Here is a 19715-nt window from a genome sequence, read left to right on the forward strand (position 1 = left end):
CCCCTAAGAATGCATTTTGCACCTATAAATTGTGATGCAAAAGTTATTAGCTTCTTCAAAAAATTGGCTTTTATTTTAACACATGTGGAATTTTTGTTTATTCATCTTGACACGAGTAGTCACCGAAGAGCAATTTTGAAAACCGTGTTGCTTCCAGGAACATCATCTGGAGTGCTGTGGCGTTTCACTGACCTTGCGTTGTGTACGCGGTGGGAGGCAGTGATGAATGGCTTTAGACTGCTTCAGAAAAGGAGACTGCAGATTGATCACAAGATGGGCCTGTTATTTTGTTCATCTCATGACCATGGAATGCACCTCTAACCTTAACAACTCTTCTTTCAACTGCTTTCATAAAGCCATCGTCACTGGCAGAAAAAACAACATATATTACAGGTCTCTTTGATAGGGGTTGGTAGTGTCTTCTTGGAAAAGAAGAACAGCTACCTTCATATGTCAAACAGAAGCAGTACAGAAGTGACAGGTCTCCCCCATGCAAAAGATCTCTGTAGATAACCTCAGCAAACCTAGAAGTCTGAATAGACTGTAGCTAAAGGAGTGACTTCTTAAGTATCAAGGAATTCATCAAATAGCTGAGCCACTACCACACGCCAGGGCCCTACAGCAGTATCCTGAGGACCTTTTTAACAGGTGCATATTCTCCAGCCTTAAAAAAAAATTCTTCCTCAAGTTATTTAACTTCCCCATACATCAAGTAGGGGAGAAAGTTGCACAAGAGGCATTATTTGGATGTAATAAGTGAATTGAATGGAGGAAAGTTTGCTTGCCTAGAGTGTCTCTTGAGTCTTCAGAGAGGCTCAGACTATCAGATATGGAAAAAGTTCAGCAGTCCATCACCCTCCTTTCACACTTGAGAACAGGAAGGCCCAAAGGGCTCTTAGTGGAGGTCATTGTAAACTGGAGTAATCTTGAGGTAGCTTTAAGCAACAGATAAGGCTTAGACAGAAGGTGGATGTCTTAGGAAAGAGGAGGGGAGTACCAGGAGCAGAGTAAGCAACAGATAAGGCTTAGACAGAAGGTGGATGTCTTAGGAAAGAGGAGGGGAGTACCAGGAGCAGAGTTTCAGCAGTCACATGCTTCTGGAGACTCGTGATGCTGGTAGGAGGGAAGAGTCATGACGCTGGTAGGAGGGAAGAGTCATGACGCTGGTAGGAGGGCGAGTCATGTGGGCAGAGTAGGAAATACATTTATATAGGCAGGGGACTGTGGAGGATCTGTTTGGCTTGAGAAATGTTTTTGAGCTACAGAATATACTATCTTGGGGGCTTCCCTGGTGGCGCAGTGGTTGAGAGTCCGCCTGCCGATGCAGGGGAAACGGGTTCGTGTCCCGGTCTGGGAAGATCCCACATGCCGCGGAGCGGCTGGGCCCGTGAGCCATGGCCGCTGGGCTTGTGCGTCCGGAGCCTGTGCTCCGCAATGGGAGAGGCCACAACAGTGAGAGGCCCACATACCGCAAAAAAAAAAAGAGTATACTATCTTGCCCACATATGTCATATTAGGAAAGATCTAAGACAGTGTTTAGTATTTTCACAGCTTTTCTGAAAATTCCCATCACCTGCCCTTGTCAGAGGAAAGATATCCAGGCCTCCCTCCAGAGATTCTGATTTGGTAGTTCTGAGGTGGAATTGAGGGATCCGTATTTTTTTTTTTTTTTTGCGGTACGCGGGCCTCTCACTGTTGTGGCCTCTCGCGTTGCAAAGCACAGGCTCCGGACGCGCAGGCTCAGCGGCCATGGCTCATGGGCCCAGCCGCTCCGCGGCACGTGGGATCCTCCCCGACCGGGGCACGAACCCACGTACGCTGCATCGGCAGGCGGACTCTCAACCACTGCGCCACCAGGGAAGCCCGGGATCCGTATTTTAAAAGTTTTATTGAGAAATAATTCACGTCATACAGTTTACTCATTTAAGATGTAAAATGCAATGTATATATTTTTAGCATATTGGCAAGGTTGTACAACCATAGCCAATATCAAATTCTAGAACATTTTGTACCTTCTGGAAGAAACCCTGTAGTACCTGTTAGCAGTTACTCTGCCCTGCCATCCCTCTACCCCTCCACCTCCGCCCCAAGCTCCAGGCAAACACCTCTCTGTCTCTCAAAATTCACCTGTTCTGGACATTTCATAAAAAGGAAGTCAGACAATATGTGGCCTTCTGTGGCTAACTTTTTCCACTTAGCATAATATTTTCAAGGTTTATCCATGTTCTGTCTTGTGTCAGTACTTCATTCCTTTTTATTGCCAAGTTCTTTTCCATTGTGTGGCTCTACCATATCTTATTTACTTATTCTAAAGTTGATAGATGTTTGGGTTGTTTCTCCTTTTTTGGCATTTATGAATAATGCTGCTGTGAACATTTGTGAGGAATCTGTGTTTCTAAGCAAGCACCCCACCTGATTCTGTTGCAGTAGTTCCTGCGTCACACCTGAAGAAACACTAACCGGAGCAGTTAGCTCAGTAGAACTCCCACTTGCACACGCGAAGTCCCTCATCCCGCATCTCATGAGAGCTGTTCTGGCCTCTGCTTGAAGAGTCCCTGGTTTGTGAGAGTGAGCGGTGGCCTAGTGGAGGTGACGTTTCACAATGAATTACATGGTCTGCATGTGCAGGGTAGAGTGGACAGAAGAGGGAGATGAGAGAGAGATGGTGGGCAGGATAAGTTGGTTCCAGATGGTTCCAGAATCTAGAAGTGATTTGATTTAATTCCTGAACTAGGGCACTGCTCCTCCTGCTGCTGGTAGTGGAAAGGAAGAGTCAGAGGAACAGACTTTTATTAAAGGAAGAATCCTTTCACTAGTGGTGATTTTAAAATATTCAACAGTTTATATTTTTAACTGACTGAGACATGGTTATGTCTAATTCTGACCTTATCTATTCCTATCATCCTGTTATTCTAAATAAACGTGTTTTTACCAAGTGTTTGAGAGAGGAAATCCGGGAAAACTAACTGAAGGATATAGTATAATAAAAAAAAATGCTGGGTTATGGTATTTTGAAGCCTCTGGTCAATTAGGGATGTTTAGATATTGTACAAGCCTGTGTCAGACTGAACTTTTCAAGGTTCCTTTTTAGATTCAGGTTCTATGATATATCTTGAAACTGAAAATAGTTTCTAGGAGCGGAGTCCTCACCATCACTGTGGGTCGGCCCACTGTGCCTAAGGTGAAGCAGAAACCACACCTGTGAGCTGCTGCACCGATTTAGAAGGTGGGGCTGCCACCATCAGTGACCCTTTTTAGGAAGTCATAGAGGTGTGTTTTGTATCACAGGATTCTCATTGATCAGATATCCATTATCTGTTTCTCATTTTTCCGTTGGATGATTTGACAAATATGGTGAGATTGCCCTTAAGATGCTCTGTGTTCTATATATTCAATACTTTTTTTTTCCCTAGCAAAAGCACCACTAAAAAAAAAAGTCAGAACATGTTGATGAAAAATTCTTCATTCTACCTACTGTGAACACTTTGGTGTATATTCTTTTATTTCTGTTCTCTTGTGAAAAATAAACATATTCCTAGTTTTGCAGAAATAAGACCACAGCGTAGACCTTCTGTTTGTTAACCTATTATTCCTCTATGTTGTTATTTCCCTATAAACAGCGTGTTGTGTGCATCTCTCTTCACTTACAGCATTTGAAATTGGCAGCATAGTCTTACATTGTGTGGATGAGATAGCTTCCAACTTTTCACTATTTTATGCTGAGATATACTTTATACTAAGAGATTTTAGGTCACATCATACACTTTGCCACTCTGGTTTTCTGTTAATAACTCTACTGGCAGCAATACACCTAGATGCTCAGGGTTAAGTTTTTTGGGTCAAAGTGCCATCAACGTTCATGATACGTCTGTTCTGCTGAGAAGATAGGGTAGGTTTATAGTTGTGAAGAAAGTATTATGAACAGTTAACAGAAAGCATCCTATGGCTCTTAGGAAACAGAAAGTAAACCTTTACTTTTTAGAAACTTACATATATGGAAACATAGAAACAAAAAATTGAATTTACAGTAATTTGTGGGGACCATTCACTTTATAATTCTATTTAAATATTTGCACACAATCTAAGTGTATTATGTCATTATAACCTGATATCATATAGGAATAGATTATGCCTTTGGGTACACACTGGTCATGTCAGTTGAATACCATGTATTCCCTAGCTTTGTGCCAAGGTCAAGGACCTGAAGAAGATTTTGCCACCTTCTCTGAAAATGTCACTTAGGAACCAGTTCTTTATTTTTTTAAAGTTGTCAGTGTTATAATCATGAAATATCAAAAATAAAAAATAGGTCTATACTGTGTCAACTGTAGCCCTCTAACTTTATAGATTTCATATGGCTAGAAAAAAATTGAAATGAAACACATCACTGTTTTAACAGTGGATGTTTCTGGGTGATGTGATTATGAATAATCGAAACTTTCTTCCTACTTTTCTGTATTTCCAGATTCCTAGAGTGAACGTATATTATATGTTCTAATATATGGGGATGTGGGAATTAAAATATGGGACAAATATTTTTAGGCTTCAGATGAGGGAAGGTGGGGTGGAGAAAAACCATAAAGATAAGAGTGGGTAGTTACTTTTCCACTGAGAATGAGGCCTGCCAACCCTAAGGGAACTCTCTGGTCCCACCCTGTACTTTTCTTAGCTAGAGTTTTTGAAGTCCTTTGTGCTAGTTAGGGACTAGCATAGTTAGCACAGCTAAGTAAGTATGTAACAGATTTCTATTATTAGTTTATCTTCGCTGAGCCTCATTTGATTGATGGAGAGTTCTCCACCCAGAAAGTTCGATTTATTTTGGCAGTTCAAAGAGGATATTTTGGAGTGCTTGTTATCTAAAAAAAGTAAGGCCGAGGAACCTGCTTTCCCCTCTTCCCTTTAAAAAAAGTATTTGGGTTGGTCCTAGTGAGCATGCCTAATCTAGGGATTACTTAGCAAGCATGACCCAGGGCTGGTTTTGTAAATGTTACCAAATCTATTACTTAACCACAGATGTGCTTCCATTGTTGTGTTCCACATAGTCCCCGGCTGAATGGTGAAAGTTCGTTCTGCGAGACTTGGCTAAATCCGTATCTTTTAGGTCTTTACCTTATGTTGTACAGTGGTTTGGAAATATTTCATCGTGAAAATTTGAACAGTCACAGGTACAACGTAGATGGAATTATATGGGTTTTTAAAAGTTAACTTTTATGATTATAAAAATTATAGATGCTCAAAAATAGTTAAGTACAAAGGAAAAAATGTAACTCATTTCATTATCCATAGGTTAACCATTGTTAACATTTTGGTTTTATTTCATTTCAGTCTCATAAACAATTACATGTACATATATACTCTGTGTACCTTTCACTAAATATTGTGTTATGAGCATTTCTATGTGATTTCTGGTTTACTTTTTCTATATTGCAGTAGTGACTTCCTGAAGCTAGTAAGTGCTGTTATTTACGGTTGGCATGGGTGCAGATGCCTTTTATTTTATGGTGGCTGCCTTAAGTATTAGACTTCCAATAAACTCTTGAGATGTATGTATTAAATGTGATGTTCTTTGTTGCTGTCCCCAAATCGATAGATTATTAGAGCTGGCAGGGACCTTGATCATGGAGTTTAGTCCTCTAATTAGAGAAATGAGAAAAATAAGCCAGAGGAGTTGCCCCTTGCCCAGTGTCATTAAGTTATTTAATGGCCTAAGAATATTCCTCTCTTTTGCACGTTGAGAAACTTGGGTACTGAGAATTTAATCAACATTTTTGAAAGAACCTGGTTGTGTTTTTTTAAAAAAGCTCAGGTAGGGAGGAAGAAGTCAAACTGGTAGTTTTGTAGTGTGGTAGTAAATTGGTAAAACCTATTTGTTAATTGCATTTTCCATCAGCAGTTTGTTAATTTGATGGCATGTGTCACCATTATCTTTATTTCCTCACATATTTGTGCAAAAGTCATTGATATGATGCTGACAATGCCCACTTTCCTATTTGAGGAGTTAAAATAATTATTTTTTTTGCTTTGCAGTTAAGCAAAATGGTCAGTATTTAAGGAACCCTAATTTTCAGTAGAGATAATGAAGTGAGTGTTGAAGTTTTGATTTTTTAAAAATTGCATATTCAATACTAACACCTTTCATTGGCTTTGAAAAGCAATAAGTTCCTGGGAGTATTTTCCAGTTTATTTGAGAGAAAAGTGTCGTGGCCTTGTGATTTTTTTTTTTTTTAAACAAAGTGATACCCTGAGAGATTAGCTAGAAAAATGAAATGCAGTTGTTGACTGTGTCCCTTTTACCTCGGGAAGAACTCGGGGGAATGATTGTGGACAACACCAGCTTTGTTGACCCTGAAGTGTAGGCAGTGGGGGCCTGTGAACATGGCATTTACAGTGGTTCACCGTCCCCTGCCTTGGAAAGTTCTCTCTGGAACAGTTGGAGGTGCTGTTAGCGAGGCCTGCTTCCTGTGTGAGTACCTATTGTGGAGGCCTCCCTTGAATGGGAGGTTTGTGAGAAGTGCTTTTCCACCAGTACACAATGCACCCTCTCGGCAATGTAAATACACATTCCACTCAGGGTCAGGCTCACAGCGACTGGCCAGAACTCCCTTGCAAAGAACGATATTTTGTAGTTGCATTTATTTATAATGGCCGGTGGAAAATTAATATACTTGTTAAATCTATTTTTAAAAATAAAAGGGAAGCCACTTATCTAAGCGTGTTTGCTGAATGTAAATCAGTTAGCTGTGGCATATTTTGATCTTGCTAATTCTCCTGCTCTAGGAAATGAATGTCACCTTCTTACTAACTGTTCTGTCTATATTTGAAACTTGAGGTTCTTGTTTTAAGAGTTATCCTTACGCCTCAGAAAACTCCTTTTGGGTTCTCTGATGAAGGGCATAATAGGCTGTGGCTAAAGAAAATAAAGTAGTGACCCTAGAAAATACTAGATCAAGTCATCTTGGGATTTCAAATGGGCTCTACTGAGCAGTAAATGAAGGTGTAGAGATCAGAGCAGATAAGATTCTTACTTGGGAATGGCAACACAAAATTATTTGTCTTTATTTCCTTGGAGTTGATCGTTTGCTTTGAATCCAGGGCATGGATATGATTACTCGAGAGATTGAACGGGGTCCCCGTCTAATGGGCCTGGATTTATTGGAGTCAGGTCCCACCCGGTCCCTGAATGTTTGCTGACATTCCCAGCAGGGGAGTACCTGGTCCCCAACATCCATTTCCTATCCCCCCAGCCTGTTGCTCTTTTCTCAAGATTTTACCAAATGAATTTGTTTCACCAAGGTACTTTAAAGAGTGTAACATAAAGTCCTGTAGAGAAATCCGTGGTGGAATTTGGATACCTTTTCATTTGGATTAATTATTCTTTGTTCAGACCCTGCCCGGTGAATTGTGGATGTATAGAGTATAAAATATGGACAACAATCTTTGTCTACTAGAAAGTGAGTTTAAATTTTTCTTACATCTAAGGTGCTTGGCATGGAGCAGTGGTTGTCAAAGTATGGTATGGGGGACCCTTGGGTGTTCCTGAGATTCTTTTAATGGGGTTCACGAGGTCATAATTATTAATAATCCTAAAATGTTATTTGTCTTTTTCAATCTTATGCTTCTGAGTTCTTCAATAATGTTAACTGAAAAGTATCTTGTGTCTTTCATGCTTTCACATGAGGAGAAATATGAAAATTGAATTGGAGATCATGCATTTTGTAGCAGAGTTGAAATTTAAAATTATTTTTCTGGAAAGATTTTAAAGCCTATTAGTAGACTCCTTAAATTTAGAATTTGAATGATTTTAGAACAAAAGAGTGTCTTACACAGAGCAGAACCTAAGTGAGTATTTATTAAATAAATGAATGCAGCCCCCTTACATTTTCTTAACAAATTATATTAGTGTAATTAATGATGTCGTCATTATTTACAGGGAGTGTTTAGAATATAGGCAAGCATCATGCTTTACAAACATTTAGATTCGTCTGTTTGCATATAAGTATGTATACACCAATTGCCATTTCATTTATTAAATCTCTTTGATGCTCTATGGTATGTGACAGTTTTGTTTTTTTTTTTTTTTCCCCTGTAAAAGAAAGAAAATGCTTTTTCTGAAGAATTCCACATTTTTGTGTTTTCAAAATATTAGTCTGAATTAGGAAAGTGGTTGCTCATGCTAAAATTTTGTTGTAATGGGCTAAAATCTGATATAGTAAATAGATGTTCTCTTACACAGTGTGTCTTTGCACCTGCTAATTTGTTTCTTTATAAGTGTCATTTCATGTGAATTTTCTGTTTCAGTACCTTGTAAGTTCTAAGGAACACCTGGTATTTGCTTTGTGTTTAGTCACATTAGGTGAAATACAGAGCTGCTTATGAGAATGTCATCAGTTGTAATGATTCTTTAAGAAATAGTTTGTTTTAAAAACATGTTTGTAAACTGATTTTCTGTATCCTATACTATTCTCATTGATTTCTCTATCCTCCCCCACATAGGGGAGGAAGAAATATTTGAACCAACATCTAAAATTAGTAATAAAATGTTAGAAATCTTTGAAATACATATTTAAGTATAAATTGGATAAAACATCAGTGATGCCTCTACCAGGCTGAAGTAACAGCTTCAGAGCTCTTCCTTGTAATGAGTGTTTTATAACATCTATTCAGTTCAACAAAGCTGAGTTTGTTAAATAAACATGATTGAATTCTATATGAGCTGATTAAAGAAACAATTTTAGTATCCTCCTGGCTAATCAGAAATGAAGGTTGAGGCAGGTGGCATGTTTTGAAGACAAATTCATCTTCTGGCACACTCTTAAGAGTAGGAAAGATGCCACCAGCTGGGAAACCAAATTTAGACATTGAAGCTTATGTCAGATGAAAGGTTTCATAGAGCAGGGAGGCATGTTGACTTCGGTTTTGTCAGAAGTATCCAATGTGGATTTGGGTTAATCAAATATAACATTTCAGTGTAATGCTATTTAACAACATGCCTTTATTTCTAGAATCCTAGAATTCTAGTCCAGTCCAGTCCCTGGTACATAGTGGATGCTCAATAAATATTTGTTAAAAGAATGGATGATTATCTCTGTTCATGTCCTTTTGTTTGATGCTATTTTAGAAGATTCCTTTCAGCTTAGTCCTTTTGAGATATTGAAAATAATAGAATCTTGAAACCCTTTGTACCAAATACCTTATTCTAACACTCTCCTCATCGATGACTTGCTAAGCTGCCCTCCTTTGTGAAGTAATTTTACTTTTGTGTTTAATCATGGCATATCTCTTTGAAAATCAACATAGAGGGTGTAACTTTAGTAGTTTATAGTTTGGTTTCTTTTTCTCCCTAATTTTTAACCATCTGGACTACATGATAGTACAGTGGATTTGTTTAACCTTCCTTAAGCTACTTTAAAAAGTGTTTAAAAAAAATCATTAAATCTGCATCTTGGTGAGGATACACCCAAAACTCACAGTTGTTGCCTTTGTGTATGGGGAACTGGGGACTGGATAGGAGAGAAGTGTACTTTGATTGGATGTCTTCGAAAGTTATCTTTTGAATTTTGTACTATGTGCTTGTTTTATCTAATTTTTAAAATTCACTAACCTATGAATTTTTCATCAGTCCTTCCACTTCCATGTTTTGTTGCCAGATTCTTAGATGTTATAATCAGTTCACTCAGAGAGCCTTGACTCTTACCATCACTTTCTGAGTCTCTTTGGGCACCTTACTTAACCTCTGTCAGCCTTAGCTGCAATACCTGTTAAGAGGGGAATACTGCCTCCTTCACACGAAGGTTGAGAGGCTAGGTAAGAATTAGTGTGCAGGGGCTGCAAGCCGTGCCTTTCTTTGCTTTGGGGCTCTTTCTCTCATCCTCTCCCAAAAACAGTCAGTTGTTGGGTGTCTGCACCACATCCCACCCACACGCCGATAAAGGGTGTTACACGTGGCTGTTAGATACCCAAGTGGTTGTAGAAATGTGAATTTAATTAATAATACATCTCTAAAAGCAGAATAATAAAATACATTTTGGATTTCATTAGAGGGGACTCTAGAAGTTGTGTTAAAGCCACCCACATTACAGATGAAGAAACTGAGACCCAGAGGGCCTGTGCAGGCCCACCTTGAGTCACAGCCCTGACGAGCAGTGGGACCTGTCACAGTGCCGTGGGGCTTCCAGGCAGGTGGTAGTAAGTAGCCCAGGGGCTGGGTGAAGAGTGAGCTTCTGGTGCTGGGATGGAGAGGAGAGCGTGTCTTCTGACTTCCCATCTCATCTCTTTCTATATCTGCCCCGCCCTTGCAGCTTGCAGGTTGACTGGTGGGGAGGTGGGGAGACCTGGAGCTGGAGAGGGTTTTAGGAGTGACCTCTTCTCTTCTTGGACTATAGTTTTGTAGACTTGTTTTCAACATCCTATAGAAAAAGATAAAAACAACCACACAATTCCGAATCTCATTGAAAAGAAATATTTTCAGTTCTTCTCATCTTTGGGTAAAGTGTGACAAAGTTAGCTTGGATATGTGTGAAAATAAGGGCTCATAGCTTTGGAATGTTTCTTGTTAGATGCTAGACTGTCATCCTTGGGATGTGAAATTTATTGTGCTGAGTGTGCCTGGAGTCTAGGTGTTCTAATAAAAATGTCTAATTACATCTGCAAACTTCTTCAAACACCGTTTAAAAACACTGAACAAAACAAACGGGCCTTTGGTTGGTAAACTTTTTTTGTAGTTGGGCCCCCTTTCCTTTTTAGTTAATATTTTCAAAACTGAGCTGTTTATGTGTGGATGTGGATCAGAGGTCCAGAGATTGTGTATATGTAGTGATAGAATTTTTTTTTAAGTTTTTGTGTTTCCTTAAAGATTTGGAGTATATTAAGGGGCTATGGAAGCAACCAACCTCTGTATATTCATGGAGAATTACATTGATAAAAGTAACCTCAGGATGCATATAATGCTTACATATGATCCTTAGATATGTAGGTTTTTTTTTTTTTCCTTCTCAGAAAATAGTGCCTTTCCTATATGGTAGTTTTGAGTTCACTCATGACTATACTTTGCCAAATTAAAAAAAAAAGCAAGCATCTATGTATTCTCAAAGGCAGGGCCTATACATTAGACTATTTGGCATCCCTCCTTGGTCTCTGGAGCACAGTAGACAATTCTTTTTTTAATTTGTTGCTTGAATCATTTATTGTTATTTAATCTGTGGCAGAGGTGGCAGCGGTGATTTTAATCTAACTCAGTTTCACGGGATTTCTCTGTGAATTTAAACTTTGCCACCTAATTCTCCTGTGTTTATAATTGGATGCAAAAAGCGAGAGTGTCTTTAAGGTTAGGAACTTTTTCAGACAACTGTGATTTAACTTCACTAATGAACCCATGTCAGACAAGAAGACAAATTCCAGACTATTTGTGCCTCAACCAACCAGCTGGGTGCATACCTCCAGGTACTGCTCATGTCTCAAGAGGTTTTTCTGCATGAACAGTTCTCATCACTCCTTTCATTCAAGTGGCAAGCCATGGCAAGAGTCTTTCTTTCACAGCTGTGTAGAACTCAGCTGTAAAATTAGATTTCATTGGCATAAAAACATAGTGATCTCTGTCACTATTTACTCAATACGTTCTTTTTCAACATTTTACTTAGATTCTTCCTCTTATGCAGAAGGCTCAGATTATACTCATACAAGTAAGAGAAACTAACAGGTTCTTAGAGTTTGAGTAAACCTCTCTTTTTAGCTTTTGTTTAATCTGTATGAAGTGAGCACAGTAGGCAATGGTGTTTTGAAACATAGTCTATTAAGAGCAAAAGGAAACCTTAAAGGCGAATCTATAATCTTGTCATTTTGTAAAAGAAGAAATTTATTGCCCAAATTTAAAGCTAATTATTGGCAAACCTCAAATTAGAACTCATATTTTCCAATACTCAGTCTTGGGGTCTCTTTGCTCTAGTGCTTTTTTGCCATAACATACTGGTCCTTTGAACAGTTTTTAGTGGAAGGGCTGTGAAAAATTCTAATAAATATCTTTAGTTTCTCTCCATATCCTTTTTTTGGGCACAATTTAATTTGATTTTCAGAAAAGTGAAAGAGTGTTTGCCTGGACAAGTACCTTTCCTCATGGTTGCCCACAGTGTACGGGAGAGACGGTACAAAGAGAAGCACTGAAACCACCTGCAGCCTTTTCCTGTCCAATGGCAGTGCCCCCCATCAGGTTCCTAAATGGCCACATGGTAATTCCACATGGTCAGAGCCAGTGCCACGGCCACTGCTTTAGTGTTACCAGAAGGGAAAGAAAAGTCCTGCTTTCATAGTAGCAGGAATATAGTAAAAACAGTCCGATGTGTGTTGATGGATGAGCAGGTTTTTCTCAATTTCAGAGGAAAAGGAGTTTGCACAGTGTTTCTATTTTGTTTTCATCATTTTTTTTCTTTCTATTGATGCTGTTGGTGTTTCCACAGTTATCATCAGAAAGCTGTTCCTAGTTTTGCTCCAAAGGCTAGAACTGTTTTGAGAGTTTCTAGGTCTTGAAATATCATCAGGGGTTTACCTTTCAAAACCAGAACGGAGCAGGAAGGTAAGAGGTTTTTCTGATGAAGAAAATAAAATAGCAAATGATACTTTGATATCTCGTTAGTTGTAAGAATGTGTATAACTTTTTAAAAACGTTTTTTCTTCTCTCTCTTCCTCTCTCAGCGTTTCTCTCTTTCCCTTCCTCCTCTCTCCCTCTTTGTTTTTCTAAATCTTGCTAATAAAACTTAGAGTGGAAGACTACACACTAGGAAGCTGTCGGTCCTTGTGACTGAGGACATGTGTACATAACGGCCACCTGTATGAGAAGGAAGTTCATGAAAGCAGTTTTTCTTTTTTCTGTGCTACATGATTCTCTGTCAAATTTTGACTTTTAAGATTTTTCTTTTTTACTACAGTCATGGCATAAACAAGTGTAAATCAGCTGCACAAATGTTTGTCATAATAAATTAGGTTTTATTAGGCTTAGGTTTTACATTGGAAGCCATTAAGAAACTTGTAATCACTCATAAAACATTAGCTCTCTGATAATTATATTCTTTGAAAAGAGATACAGTAATTTCTTGGTAACCTCTCAAACCCATCTGCCTCAAACACAACACAGCAAAACAAAGCCCCCGTTTTTTTTGTGATTAAGTAAGCTTATCCTGTTGTCATTTTGACTGCTAATGGGGTTTTTCTTGCCATGTTGAATCAGGAAAAAAAGTTCTTTTCCTTATTACTATTTTAAAAAATGGCTAGAACATTTCTCTGGTATGTTTGTGACGATTTTCTGACACCTGGTCCACAATAGATTCTTACTACTGGAAGTCATTTAGTATTTTTAGTAGAGAAGAAACTTTTGTTGAAGTATGAATCAAGCTATGATTTTACTAATGTGCCCCTGAGAATATTTTCCCCAGGCTGCAGAACAAGCATGTAGCAAGCAAAATGTTTACATGCTGTTTAGATTATGTGAAGGTGATTGGTTAATGTATATTTTATTGGAAAAGATACAAGCTTTATGGAATCACAATTAACTTTAGTGATATGAATTCTGAAAATTATTTTATTAGTATTTATTAGATTATTTATTTACCTAATTGTTTCATAGGTCTTAATTGGTGGGTTTCCATCCATTTCGCATTCATCAAGGAACCCATTTCACTTCTGAAAGTGCATTTGAATTGCAGAATGGAAGCAAAAAGTCAAAACTGATGATGTGCATTTTTTTGTGTGTGTGTGGTGTAATTGGCACACATACATTCTTCTTACTGGTTCTCATACCGCTTTTATTTTTTACACACTTCCCCGGGATAGTTTAGAATAGGTCAGAAGAAGCCACATCAGGGTGTAGGTGAAGTGAGCCTGGGAGCCTGCACCTTGGTGCTGGCCTGAGACTTGACTCAGGGAGCCCGTCTCCTTTCACCCAGTAGGACCACCCTGTTTGGCGCTGCTGGTTATGCTTTGCTCCTTTTGGTGCCGTTAGGTTTCTTTTCCTCTTGTCATCTGAAACCCATTTGTGTACCGTACTGCTAACTCACATCTTGAATTAATGTAAGGAAATTCGGGTCATCAGCCTATGGAGTGAGGACCAGGACATTCTGTTACTAATATGAAGGCCAGGTCCACAGACTTAAACCTCCTCCAGCGGTGATCAGGGCTTTGGATTTTTTTCAAGTTAGAAATTCTTCCTAGTATATAATTGCTTTCTCTGGCCTTTGGAAATGGATCTGTGGTTCTCTCCTGAGAATCAGGTTTTTTATGAAATTGGCTGTGTGTTTCTTAGTATAGGCTGGGGCCAAAATACCATGGAAAACCTTTTTGGACTTGGAGTGATGGAAGCAAAATAAAGGGAAAAAGTAATAACCCAGTTGCCTAGAGTAATGTAAAAACTGAAGACCCTTTGCAATATTATTTTAAAATAAGGTGTTCTGTAAAAGCTTGGGGGCATATTTGGACAGAATTAAACGTCTTACCAGCAGTGAGGATCTCTTTTTCAGAGTATGCAGCCCCCCCCACCCATCCATTAGCCTAGAAGTTCTTTGGTTCTGGGTCTTGCTAACAGGTAAGGACGGTAACAAACGACTTGCTTTCAGGAGAGAGGGAAGTTAACCACAAGTGCTCACGTGGCATCCCTTCCCTGTCAATCAAAAGAATAGAACTGGCCAGGCATGAAGCACTTGTGGTTTTAGTGTTCGGATGTGTGGTTAGGGGGAGAGGTTGTGAGGGCCTGTGGTTGTCACCGAATTCTTTGAAATAGAAGTATGGGTAAGAATAAAAAGAATAGGAGTGAAACCTTGGAGCTCTATGTGAAAAAGAAAAAAAAAACTTCAGAGAATTAGAAAAAGCATTGTAGTAGAGGTCATCTATTTTCTATTGGTTTAGTCGGATTAGTTCTGCAGCACATTTATTCTTTATTTGTAAACAGTAGTGGTCTAAAGAATGGATTTATTGCAAGAGCTCAGTTGTGTGTGAGGAGGACAGTGTGGATGTGGTAGAGCCTTGAATGCAATGCATGAGCTCTGTGAAAGCTTTGGCCAGCTCAGATGCACATCTGTCCAAGGGAGAAGGAACCCAGACCAGGATAACGAGGGTTTTGTCAGGGTGATTTCTCATGAGACTTTCTGACTGACACGAAAAACAGTTACAGCTCAGTTATCCAGAGATCACACATCTGGCTCACTCAGCTTCCCTCAGAGCTGGTAATCAGCACGTGGTCAAGGAGGATGGTGCAGGGCACAGAGGGGAGCTTCTGAGACCCCAGAGACCACTCCTCTATGTGTGTATAACTAACCACCTGGCTTCCCAGCCCAAGGAAGATATAAGACGGCAAATTTAGGATATGTTTCTCAGATTTGAGGAGGTGTGGTTTGTGGTACAGCCTAATGAGGAAGAGAGAAAAAAAAAACCCATAGAATTTAAACATAAGAACTCAAAGTAGGGGTGAATTTCTCTGAGTATGTAAGGTCAGAATGCTTAGTAACTCCCTAGTACGTCACCTTGTGACTGAACACAGTATTGTAAACAATGACTCTACATCCCTAAGAAAAAATAAAGTTATGGCCATACTGCCCTATAATGAAGTAAGAAAATGTATAATTTCCATCCACAATTATTGCAAATAAAGTTTTTGGTCCTTAAAGTTAACTGTTTGAATAGTAAGCCTTCCACATTCATGGGTTCATTTTTAAAATTCCATTTGAAAAGTTCAAGTTCGGTCAGCTTTCTTAGGCATGTCACATTCTCCAGGTCTACTCAAGACAGTGGTGCTGAGGCTTAAGCACCTCTTAAGGTGTTTAAGTTGAGTACATGTGTAGTTTTGTCTGGGTTATTGGCCAAAATAGAGGAGACTCACTTTTGGGGGAGCTGTCACCATTAAATGATTGATGCATGGCAAGCCTTCCCAAGTCTCTTGGCCTGACTTAACCTTCTTCAAATGTCAATGGTTAGGGCTGAGTGGTTTCCCCAATTTACAACTTGAACATTTGACTTTCCATTTGTATTTGGAAAAGTCATTACCTCCTGCTACCCGACACCCGTCCCCATCACCAGGGAATAACCAAAAATATGGTAATAACCATAGTAAATACTACTTTGTACCCTGTTTTATGTTTTGCATCTATGGTTTTCATTCTTTTATAATTCTTCCTCCTGCCTTTTCTCTTGTCCAAGCCCACGGCACTAAATTGTTGGTGTTCTATGATAATTTAAGGACTGGTTGGCAGACAATTGCCTTGTTAAAGTAGCTGGGCATTATCTTACCTAGAGGTAACTTATTGCTTTTTCTACATGTCCCTTGAATTCCAGGCAAATGAACATATCCTGTGTATGTGCATGGAGTGTAGAAAGGGGGTTTTAAACATTGTTGGCTGCGTGAACCACCCCTTCTAGATCAGTCTCTTACCTTGTATTGCAGGCAGGATAAAATGTGGTTTACCTTTGGTGAAACTCTTGGGCATTAGAAAGTAAGCCTTGGATTTTAGCAAGCTGGTAGCCTAGGGTAAAGAGGGTTAACAACTTTGCTTATGAGCAGTGTGGCTCTGTGGCTTCATTTTATTCTTCCATTTTTCTCCATGATTAAAGGTACGGTTGTTGCATGGTTGAGTTGAGGCCCTAGGAGTGTACGACGTTTATATGTTCCCACTGTATGCTGAGTTGACTGTACAAGTAGTTGATTTTTTTATGCACAGTTCCCCGTCTTCCCCTCCCTTGTTCCCCTCTCAGTAATCTGCAACAACCACTGCACATCTGTGAGGCGAATAATCCATCAACCAGTAGAAAAGAAATACAGGATTCAGGCATCTTTCTCTGTATCGAATAGCTGCATTGCTCAAAGTTGCCTGTACGATTTTCAAAAGCAAGTACAATTATCTCTTTGTGCCAGTGGACTTGGTTTCTTTGGGGGTTTTTGCAGCTCTCTGTTGGCTCCCACCCTCCTTCATCGTAGATTTATAAGACTTTCATGGAACTGGGGAGGGGCTCTGTCCTTTTATCCCACACTTGCAGAACCTGGAGTTGAACTGCCCAGTTTGGACTTGACACCTGTGCTTAAGAGTGCCAGCTAGTGGGGCTGGATTGCTGTGTTTTGATGATAGCAAGTCCCATTGTTTATTACTACGCCAACCAGAAGGTTTCTTAAATTGGAATTGTCAGTGTTAGACATAATGTTGGGAGTTGAGACATTCTTTGGTATTAGGGATGGGTGGCCAGGAATGCCTAAATTTTATACTAGATCACAATTATGTCCTCCTACCAGTACCTGCGTGCACAGGATGAAAAAAGACCAGTTTCTATCCTTATGCTTGTCTGTGAGATGACCAGGACTGTCCCCCACCGGGAGAGGGCTTTGGTGCTCACTACTTTAGCAGAGGAGAGGGGAGAGGACGGAGCCACAATCTCCATAACCCCACCAGCAAGTGCCTTGGGGCTCTTCCCTGCAGAGGGGTGAGAAAAAGTGGAAGTGAGTGTGGAGTGCTTCTTTCCCCCAGATGCTTTATCCTCAGACCCTTAATGTAAATTAGTAGCCTGGTTATCCAACCTGCACGTTGAAGAAACATTAAATAAAACATTACGCTTAAGAAATAGGCCCGTGTAATATCAATCTGAGGAAAACTAGCCATTCTTTCTTCATGTACTAGTAGGGTTAAGTATATTTGAAATAAAACTGAAATGGACATCAGTACTCCATTAGTAGTACTCAAAATCAAACAGTTGATGCCATGATAGTGTCAGTGGAAGTTATCTTGGTTAATTCTATTGTGGAAGAATCTGTTTCCTACATTAGGAGAAACTACTGGGCTTTGAGTTTTGTACTTTTATTTGCTTAGGAACTGAGTAATTGCCTCATAAAACAGCATGATGGTACTGTTAACACTGCATTATAAGACCTGTTATTATAGAATGTGCTTCCCTAGTTGGGACAAGACTTTGTTGTTTGGTGCTTAAAATAATTAGTTTCTCCAAATGGGGTTATAATGAACAGTGTAAAATTTTACCGATTAAAAATAAAGTTTATAATCTCTTGGGTGGCTTTTATGCATCATTTGATACTCCCAGGGAAGGAGTATCTTTTGGGTGGGATTTGGGGGAGGGAGATATATTTAACATTCAGAATGGAGGTTTTAAGAATGAGAAGAAATATTTTATTTGTCACACCTGAGACAAATTAGAGATAATCATTAAAGGATTTGCCCCACTGTTTTGCCTGATTTGGATATTGAGTATTAAAGGGTTCATTTACCAAATCCTCTTGAATTTGAAATTTTGGGGGACTTTGTTATGAATGAGAAAAAATTTAAAATGAACCACATGGCAGTTTCTTTCTGAACTGACTTAAAATAGTGTGCGTCTGTGTTTGTTTATTCTTCTTTGTCCATGCTGTTAAACGTTTTGTGACAAAAATTTTAGACATGATTGAAGGATATGTAAATACTTCTTAAGGAACATTATAATTCTGAATAGGAATTCATTGTTTTCCTGCTGTTATATTGAAAAGCTAGATGTTGGTGTTAAGTACCATTATGGAATGAAAGTGGGCTTGGCGTTGTTTTGAATACCTGGATGAAAATCGTTTATTCTGTGGAAACAATGGAATGTGCCATTATGCCTTACTCCGTACAAGGTGCCATGGGTACTGTCAAGTACAGGAAAACTCAAGACATTCAGAAGTGATAAAGCTGTAAATATGCAACAGGTTAAATCCAATTCAAGGAGGTGACGGGAGAGAAATAATTAGAACATGATTAATTACCAATTTAATGGCAAGGTCAGAAATCGCAACAACTGCAGTGTAGGCAGTTAACCTTTGCTTATTTGCTTTGTTAACTGCTTTTTTTTTTTTTTGAGGAAAACTTTCCTTATAGCTCATTCTCTTTGGCCTTATTTTCTGGAATTACCTTAAAGATAATGATATGATCAGTGTTCGTTTGACACTTTTAGCCTCTCAAATTGTTATCTCATTTTCTTCTGAGGAAGATCCCTGGGGTTAGGGGGCTTACTATTATGCATAAGTTTTTAAAATTTATAGCTAAATAATGAAACTGAGGAACTAGAGGTTGTGTTCACTTGGCTGCTTAGAGACTCAGGTTTGTGGTCTCCTAATTCAGGCTATTTCCTGGGTTTTGCTTCACCCCTTTTAATACAATACTGTGATTAGAAGAATTTGAGTTTCGTCTGACCTCTTGACGGTGCACTTAAATTACTGACTTGTTACAGGTGAATTTTTTTGGTCTTGAGTCCTTTTCAAAAAAATGGTGATTTTCTTGCAGGAAGCCAGTTGAGGGAAATTCTCCATGAATGTATGTCACAATGATGATGACCGACCAGATCCCTCTGGAACTGCCACCATTGCTGAACGGAGAGGTAGCCATGATGCCTCACTTGGTGAATGGAGATGCAGCTCAGCAGGTAGGTGCACTAAGAAGGAAATTTAAGTCAACTTGTCTAAGTAGGAAACATTAACCCAGAAATTGTTTTTATTTTTTTAAGCTTTTTTTTTTTGATGTGGACCATTTTTAAAGTCTTTATTGAATTTGTTACAATACTGCTTCTGTTTTCTGTTTTGGTTTTTTGGCTAAAAGGCATGTGGGGGTCATAGCTCCCCAACCGGGGATTGAACCTGCGCCCCCTGCCTTGGAAGGCGAAGTCTTAACCACAGGACCGCCAGGGAAGTCTGCTAACCCAGAAATTGTTTTATTTTGAGATTCAAGATCTGT

At 39.2% G+C, this 19715-nt stretch overlaps 1 protein-coding gene across 4 annotated transcripts in view; it reads left to right on the forward strand.

Annotated features, from left to right (window-relative positions):
* FNDC3B (fibronectin type III domain containing 3B) overlaps positions 1–19715 on the forward strand; it is a gene marked incomplete at its 3' end in the record, with an annotated part of 350833 nt that overhangs the window by 49015 nt on the left and 282103 nt on the right. For all 4 annotated transcript variants that reach the window (XM_081235889.1, XM_081235892.1, XM_081235891.1 and 1 more), the window contains exon 2: positions 19269–19407. In XM_081235889.1, the coding sequence (XP_081092015.1) occupies positions 19297–19407 (111 nt within the window). In that variant the 5' untranslated portion in view covers positions 19269–19296. The remainder of the gene's footprint in view (positions 1–19268; positions 19408–19715) is intronic.

Source organism: Mesoplodon bidens (genome assembly GCF_964165515.1).
Source record: "Mesoplodon bidens genome assembly, chromosome: 5".
NCBI lineage: Eukaryota > Metazoa > Chordata > Mammalia > Artiodactyla > Ziphiidae > Mesoplodon > Mesoplodon bidens.